Source organism: Equus quagga, chromosome 2 (assembly GCF_021613505.1).
Source record: "Equus quagga isolate Etosha38 chromosome 2, UCLA_HA_Equagga_1.0, whole genome shotgun sequence".
NCBI lineage: Eukaryota > Metazoa > Chordata > Mammalia > Perissodactyla > Equidae > Equus > Equus quagga.
Genome location: NC_060268.1, coordinates 108885471 through 108905991, shown reverse-complemented (window position 1 = coordinate 108905991; position 20521 = coordinate 108885471). Strand labels below are relative to the sequence as shown.

Below are 20521 nucleotides of genomic sequence, written 5' to 3'. Positions count from 1 at the left end.
TCAGTAAATTTTGTTTTCCCTTCTGCTTTAATTTATAGTGAGTGGTTTTTGTTAACATTAGCATTAGGATTTTTGAGCTCTTAATTTTATATAAAAAATGTAAATTTTAAAAAGTGTATTATTCATATATTGAACTTACTTTCTTTTATTAATTAGTAATTTAAATATGTGCCATAATACATGCTATTGGATTTTGACCACTTTAAGGCCAATAAGTTTTTTTATTACATTGATATGTAGAAAATTAGAGATAAAATATCAAACAGTAATATTCATTATAAAGTAGTTCCAAAAAGATAAAATTCTTACTTTAAAATTATCTTCATTTATAGTCTTTTCATTTTTAAAAGAGATTTGTTTCATATTAAAATTGAGCTTTACTGGAGACCTTAATGGAGAATAATAACTTTGAAATTCTACTGACAGTGACTTCCTGCATTAGAAATTGTAGATATACATCAGCCTGTCAGTAATTGCAAATTAGCAGCATTGTCTTTGGGAACATGGAAATGCATTTTTCATTTTTCGATGTCAGGGATGTCCTTCAGTGTACTATGATCACGCACCAGATTCTGTTGAGAGGGGCGGCTCAGTGCTACCTTCTTCAGACAGCAATGAATTTGGTAGATGTGGTAAGTTTATCTTTTTTACTCATGGTAGTTCCATTTGCAAGTCTGTCTTAGTGAGTGGGTGTACAAAAAGGAGTCAACATAGCAGGTTAGTGATGTTGTCGTTAGAAAGCCCTGCTTAGAAGGTTAGCACTTGGCTGGCATCTGGGAACTTGGAGTTTGGGTGGGTTCCCACTGTCCTGACTACAGACTCACTGAGCCTGAAGTGTGTATAGAAACAGCATGGTTTATGCTGAACGCCTGCTTTCCTCTGGGAGGTTGCAGTTTTGGTAGGTGCCCTGCAGAGGGTGGCTGTGTGACCAGCTCCCAAGAGAAAAACCCCAGCGTGCTGAGTCCCTAATGAGCTTCCCCGGTGGACAGCGCTTTGCATGCTGCTGGGGAACTGAGCGCATCCTGGGTGACTCCACTGGGAGGGCACTCTCGGAAGCTTTGCCTGGTTTCCTTTACTTTTTCCACACATCTCCAGTAAGCTGACATCAAGGAGTATATACTATCTTTATTCTGTGTTTTTTCCAGAGCCCCAGTAATGCTATTGCTGAGAACAGGGGTCAGCAAACTTTTTCTGTGAAGGCCGCATTACTATATATTTTAGGCTTTTTGAGTCGTGTGGTCTCTGTCACAACTACTCAAAAGCAGCCATAGGCAGTTTATAAATAAATGGGCATGGCTGTGTTCAAATGAAACTTGATTTACAAAACAAGCTGTGCGTGGTTTTGCCAACCCCTGGCCTAGAGCAAGATAATTCAAGAGGTACAACTTAAGGGAATGAAAAGACTCAGGTGCTTTTCTTAAGGCAGGGGTCATTTTTGTGGTGTTGAAAAGAAAGAATCACTTTTGGTTTAAGTAGTAAGTAATTTCTTATGGAATATTTTTGTCCTTCTTTTAGATTGTGACCAACTTCTCTTTAAGATAGTAACCTTGATTTTAAGGAAAATAGGTTTATAAAATAATCATCATTTTATACAATATGTTGGCTGTTTGTAATCAATATCTTCATTTTAAAAGTTGAATAATATTTTCTTTTTAAAAAGTAGCTTTCCTTTTATCTAATTTCCTACTTTAAATAGTATACTAGATTGATTTTACAGTGATTTTATTTTATTCAGTTAAAAATTTTAAAATGAGTAATTTTTTGAAACTGCCCTGCCCCCCTCCCCCAGGAGAAAGTGTCACTTTCTGACATCTCAACTTTTCTCATGTCTCTGAGACAAGAGGAGTCCTTGGGACGAGGAACTTCATTGTGGACAGAGGTGAGATTGAAAATAATTTAATGATAAGATCTTTGAAAACTTTATAAAAAATTGTTTTCTACTTGAATTCATTACTAGTGATTTATGTAAAATATAGTGATTGCTTTGTTATCTATCAACATAGATTTTTTAAAATTGTGTTTGTGCTTTGAGTTCACCTAACTAATAATGCTGCTAAGATTCTCATGAAGAAGTGGGAGAGAGGAAATGTTTGGGATAGAGAGAGACCTATTTAGAAGAGAAGATACTGCTGGTGGGCAGATCTCGATTATGGATGAGATATATTAGGAATAATGATGTTAGACTCAAAAACAGTAACACAATCCTTTTCCTGTCACTTAATGGCACTTTCATCTACCCAATTGCCCATGCCTGACATTTCGATAATTTGTAATTCTTCCTGACTTTATGCATCTAATTCACCATAAAATCCTAAATGTCTTTCTTTTCTCCAGCCATTGCTCTAGTGGAGACCCTCTGCTAGTGCTCCTTCCACTGCGATGACTTCTTCCTTGTTGATACCTGTCTCTGAGCTCGCTGCCTCTGCCTCACCCCCACGTCAGGGCCTTAAAGTCCGATTATGGGCTAGCGATGCTGCTGTGCTCCGTGGGGCTCTTCCATGGTCCACTTCTCCTTTTTTGTTTTGTTTTAAACCGTGCGACTCAATTCATTCTACTGATTTTCACTCTTACCCATTATAAACTTGGTTGAATTCTAATCTGTGTCCTCTATAGGTTATATATTTTTTGAGGACGGAAACCCTTTTTCTTTTACTTTGTATTTCTCCAGTATCTAAGAGATCTCTGTGGCTAGGGATGTGATTATTTCTTTTAGAAGGCCATGCTGGCTATATATGCAAGAGAGAAATCAGAGTGGGCTTTGTTAAAATAATTCAGGCATAAAATAATGAGAGCTTAGAGTAGAGTAATGGCAGAGGGAGTAAGAACGGGCACATTTGGGCCTCTCAAAATTAGATTTTCATTTTATTTTCTTGATTGTAATGCATCTAATTATGTGGAATCTGAAAAATACAGAACCATATAAAGAAAATGAAAATCACCTGTAATGCCTACCATCAAATCTGTACTTTTTGGTTTAATTTTTAATTTTTTGAATATATAGATGTTCTCACTCTTTCTCACTATATGTATGTATATTTAAAATCATACATTAATATATATGTTTCTAAACAAAATAAAGATCATAGTGTTTTGAATTTATTTTTCATCTTCATATACATTTGAGCATTTTAGCATGTTGCTAAATAATTCTCTAATATGTGATATTTAAAAATTCAGTTGATTAAATATTTTATAATTTGTTTAATCAGTTCCTTTTGTTGGACTTTTGTTTCAAATCTTATTTCATCTCTATGTACTGCTAAAATATAAGGACTTTAAAGAGTCTAAAAAGTAGGCCCTGGGGCTGCCCTGGTGGCATAGTGGTTAAAGTTGCGGTCTGTTTCATTGGCTCAGGGTTTGCAGGTTCAGATCCCGGGCATGGACCTAGCACTGCTTGTCAAGCCACGCTGTGGCAGCATCCCACATAAAGTAGATGAAGACTGACAAATGTTAGCTCAGCAAAAATCTTCCTCAAGCAAAGAGAGGAAGATTGGCAACAGATGTTAGCTCAATGCCAATCTTCCTCACCAAAAAAAGGCCCTTATCACACCTAAGAATGTTAACAATAATTTCTTGATTTCAGATATTCGGTGTTTAAATTTCTCCAGATGTCCAGTAAATGTTTTTCTGCTTGTTCTTTGCATTTTGTTTGTTCAAATAGCTAGTTTTGTTCAAGTATCCAAATAAGGTCTGTTCATTGCATTGATATGTATAGTTTGTAAGTTATGGTTAATCCATCTGGAATTTATTTTGGTATATGGTATGAGCTGTGTGGTTTAAATGAAAACATGCATGTAAAAATGTTTCAGACTATGCATAGCCCATATCAAATGTAACTATCTACTCCTAGTCTTCTCTTTCTGCCTAGGTTTAATGAGCCAGACGTTTGTTTTATTGTTTACTTGTTTTTAAGGAGCCAGCCCTTATGTTTCTTTATTTGTTCCACTTAATTTTTCAGTTAATTCATTAATATCTGTTTTCATCTCTTTTTTCTTTTACTTTCTTATGCTATGTTTTGCTTATCTCTTAAGGTCTTGGATTCATTTATTGAAAATTGTTGTACAGCTTCCACACACCAGGCTCTGTGCTAAGAGTTGGGAATACAATAGTCAGCAAAATAACCATGGCTGCTGTCCTCAGGATGCTTCTGTGGTCTGGTGGTTTAGAGTTGAACCCAAACTTTGATTCTTTTTGTTTGTTTAATAATAAAAGCACTTATATATATGTATATGTATCTTAGTGTAGATTTGGCTATATTCTACAGCTTTTGCTATGCAGTAATATTCTCCTTATTATTGTGTAAATCCCTATGTATGATGCTGAATCATATAAAATTGTTGATATTCAGTCATTTGTTAAGCTATAGAAATGGCAATTTCATATAGCTCAACATAAATAATTTTTTAAATTAATAGACTTTATGTTTTAGAGCAGTTTTATGTTTGTAGAACAATTGAACAGAAAGCACAGAGCTCATATATACCCCTCACCACACCCCTCCTCTCCCCACAGTTGCCCCTGTTATGAACATCTTGCATTAACTGTGTTACATTTGTTACAGTTGAAGAGCCAATATTCATACATTATTATTAACTAACGTCCATAGTTTACATTAGGGTTCACTCTTTGCCTTGTATGGTATATGGGCTTTGACAAATGTATAGTGACATGTATCCACCATTACAGTATTGTACAGAATAGTTTCACTGCCCTAAAAATCCCTGGGTTCCACGTATTCGTCTCTCTCTTCTCTTGCTCTTCCCAAACTCCTGGCAACCACGGATATTTTCACTGCCTCCATAGTTTTCCCTTTTCCAAAATGTCATATAGTTGGAATCATACGGTATGTGGCCTTTTCAGACTGGTTTCTTTCACTTAGTAATATGCATTTAAGGTTCCTCCATGTCTTTCATGGCTTGATAGCTCGTTTCTTTTTATCACTGAGTAACGTTCCATTGTCTGGATGTACCATTGTTTATCCATTCACCTGCTGAAGGACATCTTGGTTGCTTTTAAGTTCTGGCAATTATAAAGCTGCTATAAACATTCACATACAGGTTTTTATGTGGAAATAACTCTTCAACTCATTTTAGTAAATATCAAGGAGCACAGTTGCTAGGTTGTATGGTAAGAGTATGTTTAGTTTTTTAAGAAACTGCCAAATTGTCTTCCAAAGTGGTTGTACCATTTTGTGGTCCCACCAGCAATGAATGGAGTTCCTCTTGCTCCGCATGCTCTCCAGCCTTTGGTGTTGTCAGTGTTCCAGACTTTGGCCATTGTCATAGGTGTGTAGTGGTATCTCATTGTTGTTTTAATTTGCATTTCCCTGATGACGTATGATGTAAAGCATCTTTTCAGGTGCTTATTTGCCATCTGTATATCCTCTTTGGGGAGGTATCTGTAAAGACCTTTTGCCCGTTTTTTAATTTGATTGTTTATTTTCTTACTGTTAAGTTTTAAGAGTTCTTTGCTGGAATAACCAGTCCTTTATCAGATATCTTTTGCAAATATTTTCTTCCAGTCTGTGGCTTGTCTTTTCACTCTCTTGACAATGTCCAAATAGACTTTTGAGATTTGAATTTCAATGAGAAATCGAGGGAACTGTCTACCAGAGACTGCTAGTTAGAGTTAGGTCCCATTTTTATTCATAAGTCTGATATGAAATGTCTGATGGGAAAACATTTTGAATATTGTGACAGATTTGATAGAGGGAAAAAATCATATGAATTGCAGTTCATTTGTCAGTTGTTTGGTATAATAGGATTGTGGTTATGGAAATAAAGGATTTGGAAACCTCACTTATTTTGTAGTAATAATTAAGAAGTTTAGTTTGGCCAGTTTGAAAGGAATATAAAGAAAAAGTATAAAATGTTGAAAGATAAATACTGGCCGACCTCACTATTAGGCAAATTGTGTATTTTAAGATTATCCGACTTGATAAAGACCTGTACAAACAACTCCCTTTAGTGTTATTGAACTGCTCATTCATTGGTACCTATGGGATGTCAGTTTTAGTCCTGACTCATTCATTCATTCATCATCCATTCATCAATTCTGTCTTTGGTCAAGTGATATATTATTATTTTGTTCCTTATATGTAATTTTGGATGATGTTAATGGATGTAAAAAATATTTTTGAAAAAATTCTTACTTTTTAGAAAGACTCACTTCATAATAACTTCATATTTAAATTTATGTATTGAATTTACACATTAAGAGATATATTGTAAAAACAATTTGAGAACATAGTTAGATTTCCAAACAAAATTTACAGTTGCATGTGATCAAAGATCAATTCTGTGAAAGTCTGTGGCTTTTAGTTTTGTAAATCTTCTATAAGATGTAGTGAAGAAGGACGAGGACAGTATTTCTCTTTTAAATTAATATATTTTAAAATGCATATATAATAGGAAATAAACTTGTGAGGAGGATAGGAACTTTAATTATAACCTATTTCAAATTATCTTCAAAATAAATATATCCTTGTTTTAGTATATGAAACTGGAATGAATTTTAACTTAAGATAGTAATTTGTTTTGCATAATGTTATTTTTCATAGAGATGTTCTTTAGAATACCTTATCAAAAATGTGCATTTTAGGGGCTGGCCCCATGGCTGAGTAGTTAAGTTCTCGATCTCTGCTTTGGTGGCATCACTCATCAGGCCACGCTGAGGCGGCGTCCCACATGACACAACTGGAAGGACCCACAACTAAAATATACAACTATGTACCGGGGGTATTTGGGGAGAAAAATCAAAAAAGAAAAGAAGATTGGCAACAGTTGTTAGCTCAGGGGCCAATCTTTAAGAAGAAAAAAAAATGTGCATTTTATATTACCTACTTTAAAAATTCTTGCCTGTTAATGAAGTTTACAAATTCCTTGAGGGAGATTAGAAGACACTCATGTATACATACGTACATAGACATACACATATTTTTTTCTGTCTGCGCTGTCTGTGGAACTCAGTCATGACAATAAATGTTTATCACTTTGTTGTATTCAATCATTTAAATTCAGTTTATTGTGGAAGAAAGAATATTAGGTTAAAGAAATTAGAAACCCTTTGTTCAGTTAGGTTTTTAAAATAAAGTAATAACTACTTTCTTTTCTAGCTCTGTGATTGGTTGCGTGTTAATGAAGGCTGTTTTAGGCGACTCTCAACTTGTAGCTCCACTGGACTCAGTGAAACAGCCTCTTTAAATGCTTACGTCAGGAACCTCGTTCAAGAGTATGTTAAGTCGCCTGCTTGGGAAAGTAAGTCTGAAATCATTCTTATGGATTGATATAACCAAAATATTTTCAAAGAACTTTTGGCTAGTTTATCAGATCAAGATATAGGTTTAACCAAATGTGTGCCTATTTGCTGTGAATGTGAATGATGTGAATAACGGAATGTAAAAATAGTGTTTCCTAATTTGTACTTTATCTGTTCCAGGACTTGAAATTTTAAACTATTTTACATGTTTTAAGAAACTCGCAAGTTGCCGGAGTAGGAATTAGACACATAAATTGATTATTCCACAGTTACTGAGTCTTTGTGGGCTGGATGTTGCAGGTGTGGTTTTGGAGCCTCTGTAGTGGAAATATTGATAAATAAATGTGTTTATCTTTTGTTTTCAAAGCATTGCATTTAGTGTGAACTGATTTTGAAAAGGAATTTTAGAGAAAAATTATATTTGTAAGGATGATTTTGTTAGTTTTTTCTTTTTACCAGATACTTAGCAAAGAGCAATTTTGCGCCTTCTTTGGGGAACTATGTAAGACTGCGTGAGGGAAGAACTATCAGCAGATTCATTAATTAGGATTCTTTTTACATTTCTAATGCTTCCTCTTCATTACAGGCATTAGTGATAATTTGGGTAAATTGCATCTTTGAATTTAACGTGCCTTAAATCTCCTGGCTTTGTCTCAGACCAAGTCATTTCCCGTGACTGATTTCTCTAGTCTGATCATGGAATAAGTCTTAAATGATCAGATAATTATCCTTCCAGAAGACTTGAGTTTCTCTGTTCTTCTTCGAGCATTTCTCTTTTGTATTTTATTCCCTCTGCTGTCTAGTGAGTTTTATGTGCTGTTACTTGGGAGAGTCTTTTGTTAGGCCTATAGAAGTAAATAAAATGTAGTCATTACTAGAGTAAACATAGATTAGACTCCCTAAAATATCTATAGAACTTGTTGTATAATTCAGAGTATGTAACAGCATCAGATCTGATTAAATTACTCGAAATTGGTTGAAACAAGATTTTTAGAGTTTCTCCTTTAACACTTCTAAGACTTAAAATATACAATTTAATGTAATATGCTATTTTAAGTTTTTAAAAAACTGATTTCAAGTACAAAGGAGACATTTGTGTGTGCGCACTTAAGATTTTTGTTTTGACTTTTAATGCCCTTGACTAAGTGCTTTTATAAAATTACTGGTCAGTTTTCAGAACAAGTTAATAAATTCCAAACCAAGCATTATTTAGCGTGAGTTTTTGAGCATAAAATACATAAAATATTCAAATTTGTTTTTATATAAAGACTCATCAGCCAAAACACTATTTTCAATCAGATTCTGCATCTAAAGTAGCTTTTTCTTTGGGTTTTGACATGGAACAGATAGTTTTTACACTATTTATTAAGCAAACATATATCAAATATTTTCTGAGTGCCAGGTATCGGAGTTACAGAGATAAAAGGTAGACGTCTTCCCTCAGAGAGAGCATGATGTAGCACTGGATGTGTGTGTATATATGTGCGTGTATATATCATGTGTATGGTATGTAAAACAACAAAACAAAGCAACAACAAAAACCACACAAAACCAACATCATCAACAAACAAAAATGTTGAAGAGCTTTCAGAGCAGGCTTTCTGAAATGGAGAAAGTGAGACATCATTTGGAAACAGCAGAAAAGGCTTGTCAAAGCTTAGAAGTGCCAAGATCAACCATAGAGTAAAATATATTTGGAGAAATTTATACTTAAGTCGGACAATCCATCATAAAGGGTGTTGTTGTGTATAGATTTTGTAGTTAAATGATGTGCCTGCTTAAAGTGTAACCAAGAAATTTGGAAATTTGGAATGATCCCAAAGTAATATATTGCAGCTGTACAACAGATTTTAAAGACAGCTTTATTGAAGTCTAATTGACGTATATTAAACTGCACATATTTAAACTGTACAATGTGATGGGTTTTGACCTATGTGTACGCTCGTGAAACTGTCAGCGTAACAAAATAAGGAACATAGCCATCACCCTCAAAAGTGTGTTTCTGCCTCTTTGTGATCCCCGTCTCCCACTTCTACCTGCCTCTCCTCCATCCCCAGACAAGTCCTGATACACTTTCTGACACTGTAGATCAGTTTGCATTTTAAAGAGTTACACTCAATTTTTAAAATTTGTGCTAGCAAGATTTGACTGACGATTCAGGGTCAAATTGCATTAAGATGATTAAAGATAGCCGTGATTCTTTTGTTTCTTTAAAACCATTGTTGCCTCTACTTTTCTAGCTTCAATGAGAGAAAAGGGAGAGTAAGTAAGGAATTCTCTGCCAGTGATTCAGTGTGTGGTTTCCAAACCAGTAACATCAGCATCACCTGGAAACTTTTTAGAAATGTGAATTCTTGAGCTTTATCCCAAACCTATGGAATCAGGAACTCTGGGTGTGGGGCTCACCCTCTGTGTTTTAACAAGCCCTCCAGCTGATTCTGACACAAATGGAAGTTTGAGACCCACTGCTCTGTAGTGTGGACTTGTTTAGTATGGTGGTGAAGTTCTCAGGAAGCAGCGTGCGAGAGTGTGTCCTCTTTGGAGGGGTCAGACGCTCTATTGTTATTGGCCTGGTTCGGTGGCACTCCTTGAAATCAGAAATCCTTAAAAGTCCACTACATTTCTGATTTTGGATTTTGGATTTTTTTGCTGAGGAAGATTCGTCCTGAGCTAACATCTGTGCCAGTCTTTCTCTATTTTGTATGTGGGTCACTGCCACAGCATGGCTGACTATGAGTGGTGCAGGTCTGTGCCTGGGAACCGAACCTGGGCCACTGAAGCAGGGTGTGCTGAGCTTAATCACTAGGCCATGGGGCTGGCCCCCCTGAGTTTCTGATTTTTAACCTTCTCTGTCTGTATCCAAGGTGAAAAATTCCTTAGGATTTCAAAAAGGATCTGTGTTTCTAGAACTCTGCTATTGGTATTTCACTGGAGGCAAGTGAGAACTATCTGGTTAGCCACTTTGAAGACTCCCAACATGTGTGCTGTCCATACTAAAATGTGTGGTGTTTATACCCAAAGGCTTCCAGCTCACATGCTTAAGTGCCACTGTGATTGGAAATATTTCATTCTCAAAAAAGCACCCCCACCATCCCCACCCACCCACCTCCTATGAGATCAGAAGGTATCTGATTATATGATTGCTAATGAAAATATAGGGAACTGAATAGTGTATTGGCATTTGATTTCATTCAGTCTTCATTTATGAATGAATTTTTAATGTAAATGTAGGATGTAAAGTATTAATGTGAGTAAAAATGTTTCAGAGAAAAAATTTTAATTCACCTTTGTAAAATTTATGAAGGTAACCTAAGTTTTTCTATATAGATTTAGATTTTTTATTGATAACTAAATGGCATTTATAGCATTTTTAAAAATAATATATAGTAAAGTTTATTCTTCTGTTGTATTTCTAAACTGAGTTGTCCTACATGCAAGTATGTTTTTAGTATTGTCTATCTTCTGTACTATTCTAATAAATTTGTATCAAAATATATTAAATTACCCCCAAAATATATTAGAATGTTTGAAAAAACATTCTTAATGATTTTAAGTATTTGAACCATTGGGCTGGAAAATCAGATCTCTTACCTAAATTTTTCTTAGGAGTTGAGTTGAAAAGTATAGAGTAGTATATCATGAATGAAAAAGAAATCTTCTATCCATGACTTATTTTAATTTAACTGGCTTTCAGAGGGAGGAAAATATTAATTTTATCTGTAACCAAATTGTCTCTTCCAAAACATGTTCTGGGAAATTTGCATATATTATTTAATTTTTGTAATAGACCTAAGTAAAGTCATAGGTTTTGTTAGTTTGACTTCATGGAAGATGACGTAAGCTTTCTGAGAGGGTAACCACTGTCCCAAGGTCCCACAGCTAATAAGCCATAGGACTGGGGTTCAAACGCCCAAAGCCTTTGTGTCTGTATCCATTCCATCCACCTTCTGGTTACATTTTAGGGAACTCTCTTCTCTCAGCTGAAATACTGGAATTGTCTCTTAACCAGTCACCTTGCATCTACTCTTGCTTCTCCCACAGTCTCTTTTCTACATAGTACCTAGAGAAAGCTTTTTAAAATACAAATTTCATTCTACAAATTTTTCTTCCTCTTTGTATATATTCGGCTTAACGTTCAGTGGCTTCCTCTTGCCTTTAGGATAAAGACAGAAATCCTTTACGTGGCCAACAGAGTCCCCCTCTCTACCCTTCCTGTTTCTGTAACCTCATCTTTGGTACCCCCTCACACTTGTGTACCCCAGCCACATGGGCCTCCTGCCATCTCCTGGAGTGTGCCGTGCTCTCTCTGCCAGAGCACCTTTGACGTACTCTTCCTTCTGTCTGGAAAGGTCTTGTCTCCCTTCACCTTCTCTTTCTTTCTCAGCCTTCACACTCAGCCCAACTGTCGTTTCTTCAGAGTAACTTCCTGTTTCTCCCCAGATGAGGGCCTGTCCTCCTAGTGTACTCCGCTAGCACCATTGGTAGCCCTCACCACAATTATCATTTTACATTTCTTTGTATATTCTTTGATGAATGCTTTTCTCCTCTACTGCCCTGTAAATTTCATGAGCATAGGAACTATTGTGTCTGCAACACCTAGGTCAGTGAATGGGGTCTAGTAAGTGTGCAAAGATTTGTTTTTAATTCATATTTGATTGTGTATAACAATGAGCTATGTAGGGTGTCCCATTGTATTTCATCTCAGCTCTATTTCTCTAATAGTTTAATATTGATAAGGTATAATCATTTAGCTGTTTTGTTTTTGAAACATCATCTTTGAAGGATTTTGTTAATGCTTTGCAAACCTTTTGTTATTTAAGCAGGGGAAAACTGCTTTATGCCTGATTGGTTTGAGGCCAGGCTTGTTGCTATGATGGTCTTGCTGGCTGTAGATGTGGAAGGAATGAAGATTCAATATAGGTAAGTGTTTCTAATCTTGAAAAGAAAGCTTAAAAAAAAGGGCTAATCAGGTTTATGGTGCCTATTCCGACTTTTCCATGCTTAGTATGGGATTAATTACAGTGTATTAAAGGAAGGAACTAGAACATTGGTAATATACTAAAGAAATGTTTAGAATTAACAATAAATTGGGGCCAGCCCAGTGGGGCAGTGGTTAAGTTCACATGCTCCACTTCAGTGGCCCAGGATTCCCAGGTTTGGATCCTGGTTGTGAACCTACACACCGATCATCAAGCCAGGCTGTGGAGGTGTCCCGTATACAAAGTAGAGGAAGATTGGCACAGATGTTGGCTCAGGGACCATCTTCCTCAGACAAAAAGAGGAAGATTGGCAACAGATGTTAGCTCAGGGCCAATCTTCCTCACACAAAAACCCCTAAAAAACCCCCCAAAACAATAAATTAATAGGAATAGGGGCTTATTAGTCCTTTTAGGTTAGTAAGTTAAACTGTTGGAGAAGGTCAAAAAAACTGCATGCAGTAATCACTGGTTTTATATGAGAATGTTAGAAGAACTGGTTGTAAGGTCCTAGCATAAGATTAGGTAGTTTGCTGGATTTGGCCTCTTTGTAAAATGTGTAATTATAAATAAGATAAAGATAAAACAATCTCATTTGTATTTTGAGAAAGTGAGCAGATCAGTTCTCGCTAGATTACAGTTGTTACAAAAGCAGCCTCATTAGGTTGTGTATTTGCATGACATGCAGTTAATTTGATTAACATCAAATTTCCTGTCTAGACAAAGTTTTAGTACTAAAGTTGGTTATAATAGTTTTTCATATATCCTTAATTCCTTGTATTTTTTTTTTTTTAACATGCCTTGTTTCCTTGACTAGCGTCTGTTTTTTTTTGAATTATTGAAGCAGAGTCTCCGCGTTTTAGTTTGGAAATCAGGTGGATATAGGATTTCCTTCATGCTGTGCCTAGAGCTGGTGCAGTATGTTCTTCCCTGTGCTTTCCTCCCTGGTGAATCGCTGCCCTCAGTGAGAAGGCGCAGGTGGAAAGATCGGTCCTAATAGGGGCTGGATGTTTGGATCATCTGTAAGATTAATTCTGTCTAATTGAATCCGTTAGCTAACCAATTCCATAAATTATAGATGGGAAATAATTTCTATATGCTTTTGAAATGCTTGATTTGGGCATGTCTTTTAATACCTAGTGAAAAGCGGAGAACACAGAATGTATTAAGGATATTCTTAGATCCTCTTCTGGATGCCCTTATGAAGTTTGGTACAAATGCCTACATGCCCTTGCTGAAAACTGACAGATGCCTCCAGTTGCTGTTGAAGTTATTGCACACTTGCTTGTTGAAAGGTTCCAGTACCCAAGATGGTGAGGATAACTAGTTTCTGTTGGTGTCTTGCTTGGTCTATTGTTGGTATTGAGAATGAGAGGAAATTCCTGACCTTTTAAAATAACAGGACCACTTCATGCATTCAACAGATATTTACTGAGGGTCTCCTGGTGATGCCGGGGATGCAGCCGTGAAGGACCAGCACTGAGTGTCTGCCCTCATGGAGCTGACTTCCTAGTGTTTACATTCTTGGTTACTGTTGATTTTAGAATGTGATGTCATTTGCTTTTTTTTTTTTTAATGTATGCTTGATCATTGATTTCCAGACCATCAGAAATGATCACTATTTCGTATATGTTTAAGCCAGATCCATTTCTAATTGCCAGTATGAAGAAAGTAACCTAACCCATGAGAATGGCAGTAATTTTATAATTACTTGTTTTGAAATATATTCATCTCTGAGCACCTTTTATGTATACTTCATGTAAAAAGTATAGTGGTAGTAGATAGAAACATTAAGCTCTTTCTTCTCCCCTTAAGCTAAGATCTATGTAAAACAGTATTTGAAAACCCATGGACATTACAGATGACAATATTGATGGGTAAACCTTGATTCCCAATCCTTTCTGATCAATTTCACTTGGAATTTTAGAAATTTGCTATTTAAAAATTCTAGAGAGTTGTTGGTATTAGGTTAAACCTGAGGATAACATTGATAGGTTAGATTTTAATATATGCTTATAAAATATTAAAGCTTGAGCCGGCCTGGTGGCACAGCGGTTAAGTTCGCACGTTCCGCTTCTCGGCAGCCCTGGTTTTTGCCGGTTCGGATCCTGTGTGCGGACATGGCACCGCTTGGCAAAAGCCATGCTGTGGTAGGCATCCCACGTATAAAGTAGAGGAAGATGGGCATGGATGTTAGCTCAGGGCCAGTCTTCCTCAGCAAAAAAGAGGAGGACTGGCAGTAGTTAGCTCAGGGCTAATCTTCCTCCAAAAAATTAAAAAAAAATATTAAAGCTAGGTTTCAAGTTCTGATATTTTTGATAATGGTAACAGAACCAAATGCTGTACACCTAACAGTAACTTTATAAAATTTTCAACTCCTTAAGAGTATAAATTTGGGTTCATTTGACATGTCTTGACTGTTTTTACTAGACTCGGTGCTTTCAGGTGCAGGACTGGGTCATGGATGCCTTTGGGAAATTGTCGTGATATTTGATACAAACATAGAGTGTGTGGTGGAGTTATGATGTGTATGATGCATAGAGTTATGATGCAAACTAATTAAGCACCCATGCACTCATCACCCAACCTGAGAACTCATTTACCTGTTACTCCTCTGTCCTCTCCTTTTGCCTTCTTATTTTGACTTATCTTTATCACTGTTATGCACTTTAAAAAATGGTTTTGCCACATATGTAGATATCCCTCAACAATATATTGTCTAGTTTTCCTGCTTTTGAGCTTTATAGAAATGTTACTTTACTGTAAGAAGTCTGCTGTAACTTTTTTCACTTAACACATTTCTAGGATTCATCCGTGTCCTTTCTTCATTCTTTTGTATAATCTTCATTGTATGGTGCCACCACACTTTCTGCATTTTCCTGTTGCTGGACATTGGATTGTATTTAGTTTATTAATGTTATGTACAGTGCTGCCATGAACACTGTCTGCATGTCTTCTGGGCCTGTGTGAGTCTCTCCAGGGTGTGTACTGGTTCTTAGGATCTGTGCATATTCAGCTTTAAAAGATAAAGAGAAATTGTTTTTCCAAGTAGTTGTGTACACATTTTATGTCCTTCCAGCAGAATGTAGGCGTTCCCATTGCTCCTCATGCATATCTCTTTTAATATTACCAAGTGAGATCAAAAGAAATACCTGTTTAATTTAGATAGTAGTTGACTTCCAATACAACTGGTAAACCATATCAAGTTTAATTAGCTATAAATAGATCTTAATCCTGACAGGATTTCTTTGATTAGGGAAGAGGAAAATAGTTATTTCTGTTTTATAAATGAGTAAATAGTCTAGGAATTAATTGTCTAGAGGTTGGGGAGACAAAGAGGAAACAGCAAAGATACTTAGGATAAATTTACTGCTGCAAGAGAAGAGAAAAACCAGGAGAATGTGAAATCCTGGAAGCCAGTGAAGAAAGTGTTTCCAGGAGGAAAGACTGATAACTGCATCATACGCTGCTGATCAACTAAAATAGGGACCGACAGTTGACCATGGGTTTTAGGTGACCTTGACAGAAGCAATTTTGGGGCGGTGGTAGGGACAGTTCATGGAGAGGAATGGAGATACTGAGGACAGAGAGCTCTTTCAAGGGGTTTGTGTATAGAGGAGCAGAGAAATGGGGCAGTTGCTGCTGGTGGAATAAGAGAAGTTTTATTCCCTAAAGAAGGAAAAAATGTTTGTGTGCAGATGGAAGTGATTCAGCAGAGGGAAATTTTGCAGATGTGAGGAGGGGCTATTTGCTTATTGGTGTCCAGGAGGAGGTGAAAGTGCACAGGATGCAGGTTGCAAGTGGAGAGGCTGGTCTTAGACGGGAGCACCGCTAGGGAGGCAAGTGCAGGTAGGCGGGGAGCTGTAGGACATTGTGTTGTAGGAGTTCTTTTCTGATTTGTTCTGTTTTCTGAGTGAAAGCGGAAACAGGATGAGGGTGGAGGAGAAGTGTTGGAAGTTTGAGGAGATTTGAGTATTTAGGAAAGAGGTTAGTAATGGACTAGGGAAATGTCGTAGGCTTGCTGGGAAGCTCCGGGCGTGCATTGCTGCTAGTGATCGTGCATTTGAAGTGAAGACTTCAGTATGGCTTTGTAAATACAATGCAGTCTGTGATATGAAACACCGTCTTAGACTGTATCTAATGAGATCAGTTCATGGATTGTGCATCCATATATACATAAATGAAGAATTTTTTTTAAATGATGTTCCAGTGGTTATTTTTTTTAAATTCAGAATACCTATACAATGTTTATTTTTGTATTTGAGGAAATATACTTTTAGTTACATTATAGTTCTCCCTTTAGTTACATTGGATTATATGGGCCAAAGTAACTGGCCTTAAGCAGACACACTTCTGTCCCAACTACTTGCTGAATTTGTCACAATAATGGATTTGATGCTTTTTGCTGAGTCTCACCTTTTTCCTGGGTTGCTTCTATTTTCTGGCCTTGATTAGTCTCTTGTGTCTATTTGTACTTTTCTTCCTGAGATATCTTTTATTTTTTTAAATTGTGGTAACATGTATGTAACATAAAATTTACGCTTTAACCATTTTTAAGTGTACAGTGCAGTGACGTGAAGTACATTCACATTGTTGTGCAACCATCACCACCATCCATCTCCAGAACTTTTTCATCATGCCAAACCGAATCTCTGTACTACTGGACAATAACCCTCCATTCCTCTCCCTCCCTAGCCCCTGTGAACCACTATTCTGCTTTCTGTCTCTGTGGATGTGACTACTCTATGTACCTCATATAAGTGGAATCATAAGTATTTGTCCTTTTGTGTTGGGCTTATTTCACTTAGCGTGATGTCTTCAAGGTTCATCCATGTTGTGGTGTGTCTCAGCATTTCATTTCTTTTTAAGGCTGAATAATACTCCAGTGAATATATATGCTACATTTTGTTTATCCATTCATCTGTTGATGGACATGTGGGTTTTTCCACCTTTTGGTTATGCAGATAATGCTGCTGTGAACATTGGTGTACAAACATCTGTTTGAGTCCCTGCTTTCATTTCTTTTGGGTATATACCCAGAAGTGGAATTGCTAGATCATATGGTAATTCTATGTTTAGTTTTTGAGAAACTGCCATTCTGTTTGCCATAGTCCCTGCACAATTTTACATTCCAATCAGTAGTGTACAAGGGTTCCAATTTCTCCATATCCTCACTAACACTTGTTCTTTTTTGTATTTTTTTGATAACGACCATCGTAATGACTATGAAGTGGTATCTCATCATGATTTTGACCGAGATAGCTTTTTCACCAATTCTGCTACCACTTCTTTTGGGATTCAGTTGCCCACTCTCAATTATATGAGGCACAGACTAGGCAACAAAACTGTAAACACCATCCTGGTTGAATCTTTGCACACAGTTTGTATATTGTTGTGATGGAGTGTTAAATTTAGAGATGTGGCGGTGACTGGGGGTTTGACTTGAGAGTGAAAGAGAGGTTCTTCTGTATTGTGGTAATTAATAGGAACCACCATGGTAGTGATAATAGTCTTGGAAACATTAACAGTAGCTACTTTTTTTTCAAATCACTTTGTTCTTCAAGCCCTAAACTTTCCCTTGTAATCCTGGAAAATTAAATTTATTTTAATCTGTTGGGTTTGAATGTATCTGAGAAAAGTAAATATTTCTTTGTGCTATTAATGTAAGTTTGAGATTTAAGGAGTTGAGTATATTATAGGAGAAAGAAAAGGCAGAGAATATGGAAGAGAGGGGTATTCTGTTCTTACCATATTCATTGGTTATAGTTTTTTACTTTTTTAGTAAACAGCTTTACTCTCCAACCATTTGCTGGTGGCTTCTTGACCTGGCAAGTGACTCGTGAGACACTTCAGAAGCCATATGGTACTCTCCTTTATAATAGGTAACTCGAAACTTTAAAATTCATGCTGTGATTTTTAATGCAGTAGGTAATCTTTTAAAAAGTAAACATTTCTAAGAGTGATAGGTACAGCATTTTGTGAAGTGTTGGTTCAAATCTTTTGCCTATTTTTGAATTGGGTTATTTGTTTTCATATTCTTGTATAAAATGTATGTAATGAGATTTCATTATACGTTCTGGATACAAGTCCCCTGTTGGATATGTGATTTACAGATATTTTCTCCCTCTCTTCTAGCTTGTATTTTCATTGTAACGGTGTCTTTTGCAGAGCAAAAGTTTTAATTTTGATGAAGTGCATTTTATTTATTTTTTTGTTTGTTTTATGGATTGTGCATTAGGCATCGTGCTTAAGACATCCTTGCCTTAACCCCAGGTCACACAGGATTTTCTCCTAAATATTTTATTGGTTTTTATTTTTACATCTATGATACGTTTTGAGTTCATTTTTTAAGGTGTAAGGTTTAGGTTGAGGTGCATTCTTTTGCTTATGGATATCCAGTTGCTCCAGCAGCATTTGTTGACAAGACTATCCTTTCCTTGTTCAAGTGTTTTGTACTTTTGTCAAAAATTAATTGGTCATTGTGGAAACAATCCAAAGTAGATAGATGAATGAATGGGTAAACAATATGTGGTATATCCATATTTGACCTTAAAAAGGAATGAAGTACTAATATATGCTACCACGTGGATGAACTTTGAAAACATTATGTTAAGTGGAAGAAACCAGTCACAGAAAACTACATATTATATGATTCCATTTATAAGAAATGTCCAGAATAGGTAAATCTATAGAGACAGAAAGTAGATTAGTGGTTGCTTAGGCCTGGGAGGGGATGGGCATTATGGGATTGATGACTAAAGGATATGAAGTTTCTCTTTGTGGGGATGAAAATGTTCTAAAATTGACTATGGTGATGGTTTCACAATTCTGTGACTATACTAGACATCATTGAATTATACACTTTTAATGGGTGAATTGTATGTTATGGAAACTGTATCTCAATAAAGTGGTTTAAAAACAATTAATTGGCCATATTTGTGAGGATCTGTTTCTAGACTCTGTTCTGTTTTATTGATCTGTATGTTTATCCTTTGCCAGTGCCATACTCTTTTGGTTACTATAGATTTACAGTAAGTCCTAAAATAGATGGTGTGATTCTTTCAGATTTCTTCTGCTTTGTCAAAAATATTTCTAGCCGTTCTAGTTCCTTTGCCTTTCTATATAAACTTTATAATCAGTTGGTATGTATTTACAGAACAATCCTGCTAGAATGTTGATTGGAACTGCATTAAGTCTACAGATCAATTTGTGGAGAATTGCCTTCTTTATTATATTGACTTTTTAATCTATGAATACAGTATGTCTCTTGGCTTACTTAGATTGTCTTTGATTTCTTTCATCAGAGTTTTATGGTTTTCAGCATATAGATCCTGCACAGGGTTTGTTAGGTTTATACCTAAGTATTTCTTTTGGGGGGAAGCTATTGTAAAGGATACGTTTTTAAAATTTTTGGTTTTCAGTTGTACATTGCTAGTATACAGAAAAATGATTAATTTTTGTTTGTTGACCTTGTATCCTGTGACCTTGCCAAAGCATTTATTAGTTGGAGTTTTTTAAATAGATTCTTTGGGATTTTCTTTGTAGACGATTATGCCATTTGTGAATGGGGACAGTTGTATTTCTAGAATTGCTTATGGTATTCCTTTATACTTTTAGTGCCTACAGGGTCTGGGGTCTGTAGTAGTATCCTCTTTTATTCCTGATAGGGATGGTGGTAATCTGTGTCCTCCTCCTGTCTGTCTGTCTAAGTGCTTTATCAATTTTATTGACCTTTTCAAAGAACCAGATTTTGGTTTCATTGATGTTGCCTATTTTTTCTCTTATCAATTTCATTATTTCTATTTTTTGTTTGTGTCTCTCTGCTTGTTTTGGTTTATTTTGCCTTTTTAAAATTAAAATGGAAGCCTAGATTATTGATTTTACATCTTCTTTTTTAAAATGACATCTAATGCTGTAAATTTTCCCCTTCCATTTTGCTTTAATTGCATCCCATACTTTTTGGTCTGTTGTATTTTCCGTTCAAAATATGTTCCAGCTTTTCTTGAGACTTTCTCTTTGAAAGTCTCATTTAGAAACGTATCTGGAGATTTTCCAGTTATCTTTCTGTTATTGCTTTTTAATTTAATTCCATTATGGTCAGAGGGTATAGTTTGTACAATTTCAGTTTTTTTTTACAGTTTGTTAAGGTTTGGTTTATGGTCTAGGTTGTGGTGAATGTGCCATGTAAACTTGAAAGAATGTGTGTTCTGCTTTTGTTGAGTGTTCTATAAATGTCATTTATTTCTAAGAGCTTCACGGCATTTTTCAGTTTTATATCCTTGCTAATT

General features: G+C 35.9%; 1 protein-coding gene across 1 annotated transcript in view; it reads left to right on the top strand.

Annotated features, from left to right (window-relative positions):
• TARBP1 (TAR (HIV-1) RNA binding protein 1) overlaps positions 1 to 20521 on the top strand; it is an 86957-nt gene that overhangs the window by 19108 nt on the left and 47328 nt on the right. The window contains exons 9-13 of the mRNA XM_046652807.1: positions 536 to 632; positions 1790 to 1879; positions 7115 to 7256; positions 12078 to 12177; positions 13374 to 13546. Of these exons, the coding sequence (XP_046508763.1) occupies positions 536 to 632; positions 1790 to 1879; positions 7115 to 7256; positions 12078 to 12177; positions 13374 to 13546 (602 nt within the window). The remainder of the gene's footprint in view (positions 1 to 535; positions 633 to 1789; positions 1880 to 7114; positions 7257 to 12077; positions 12178 to 13373; positions 13547 to 20521) is intronic.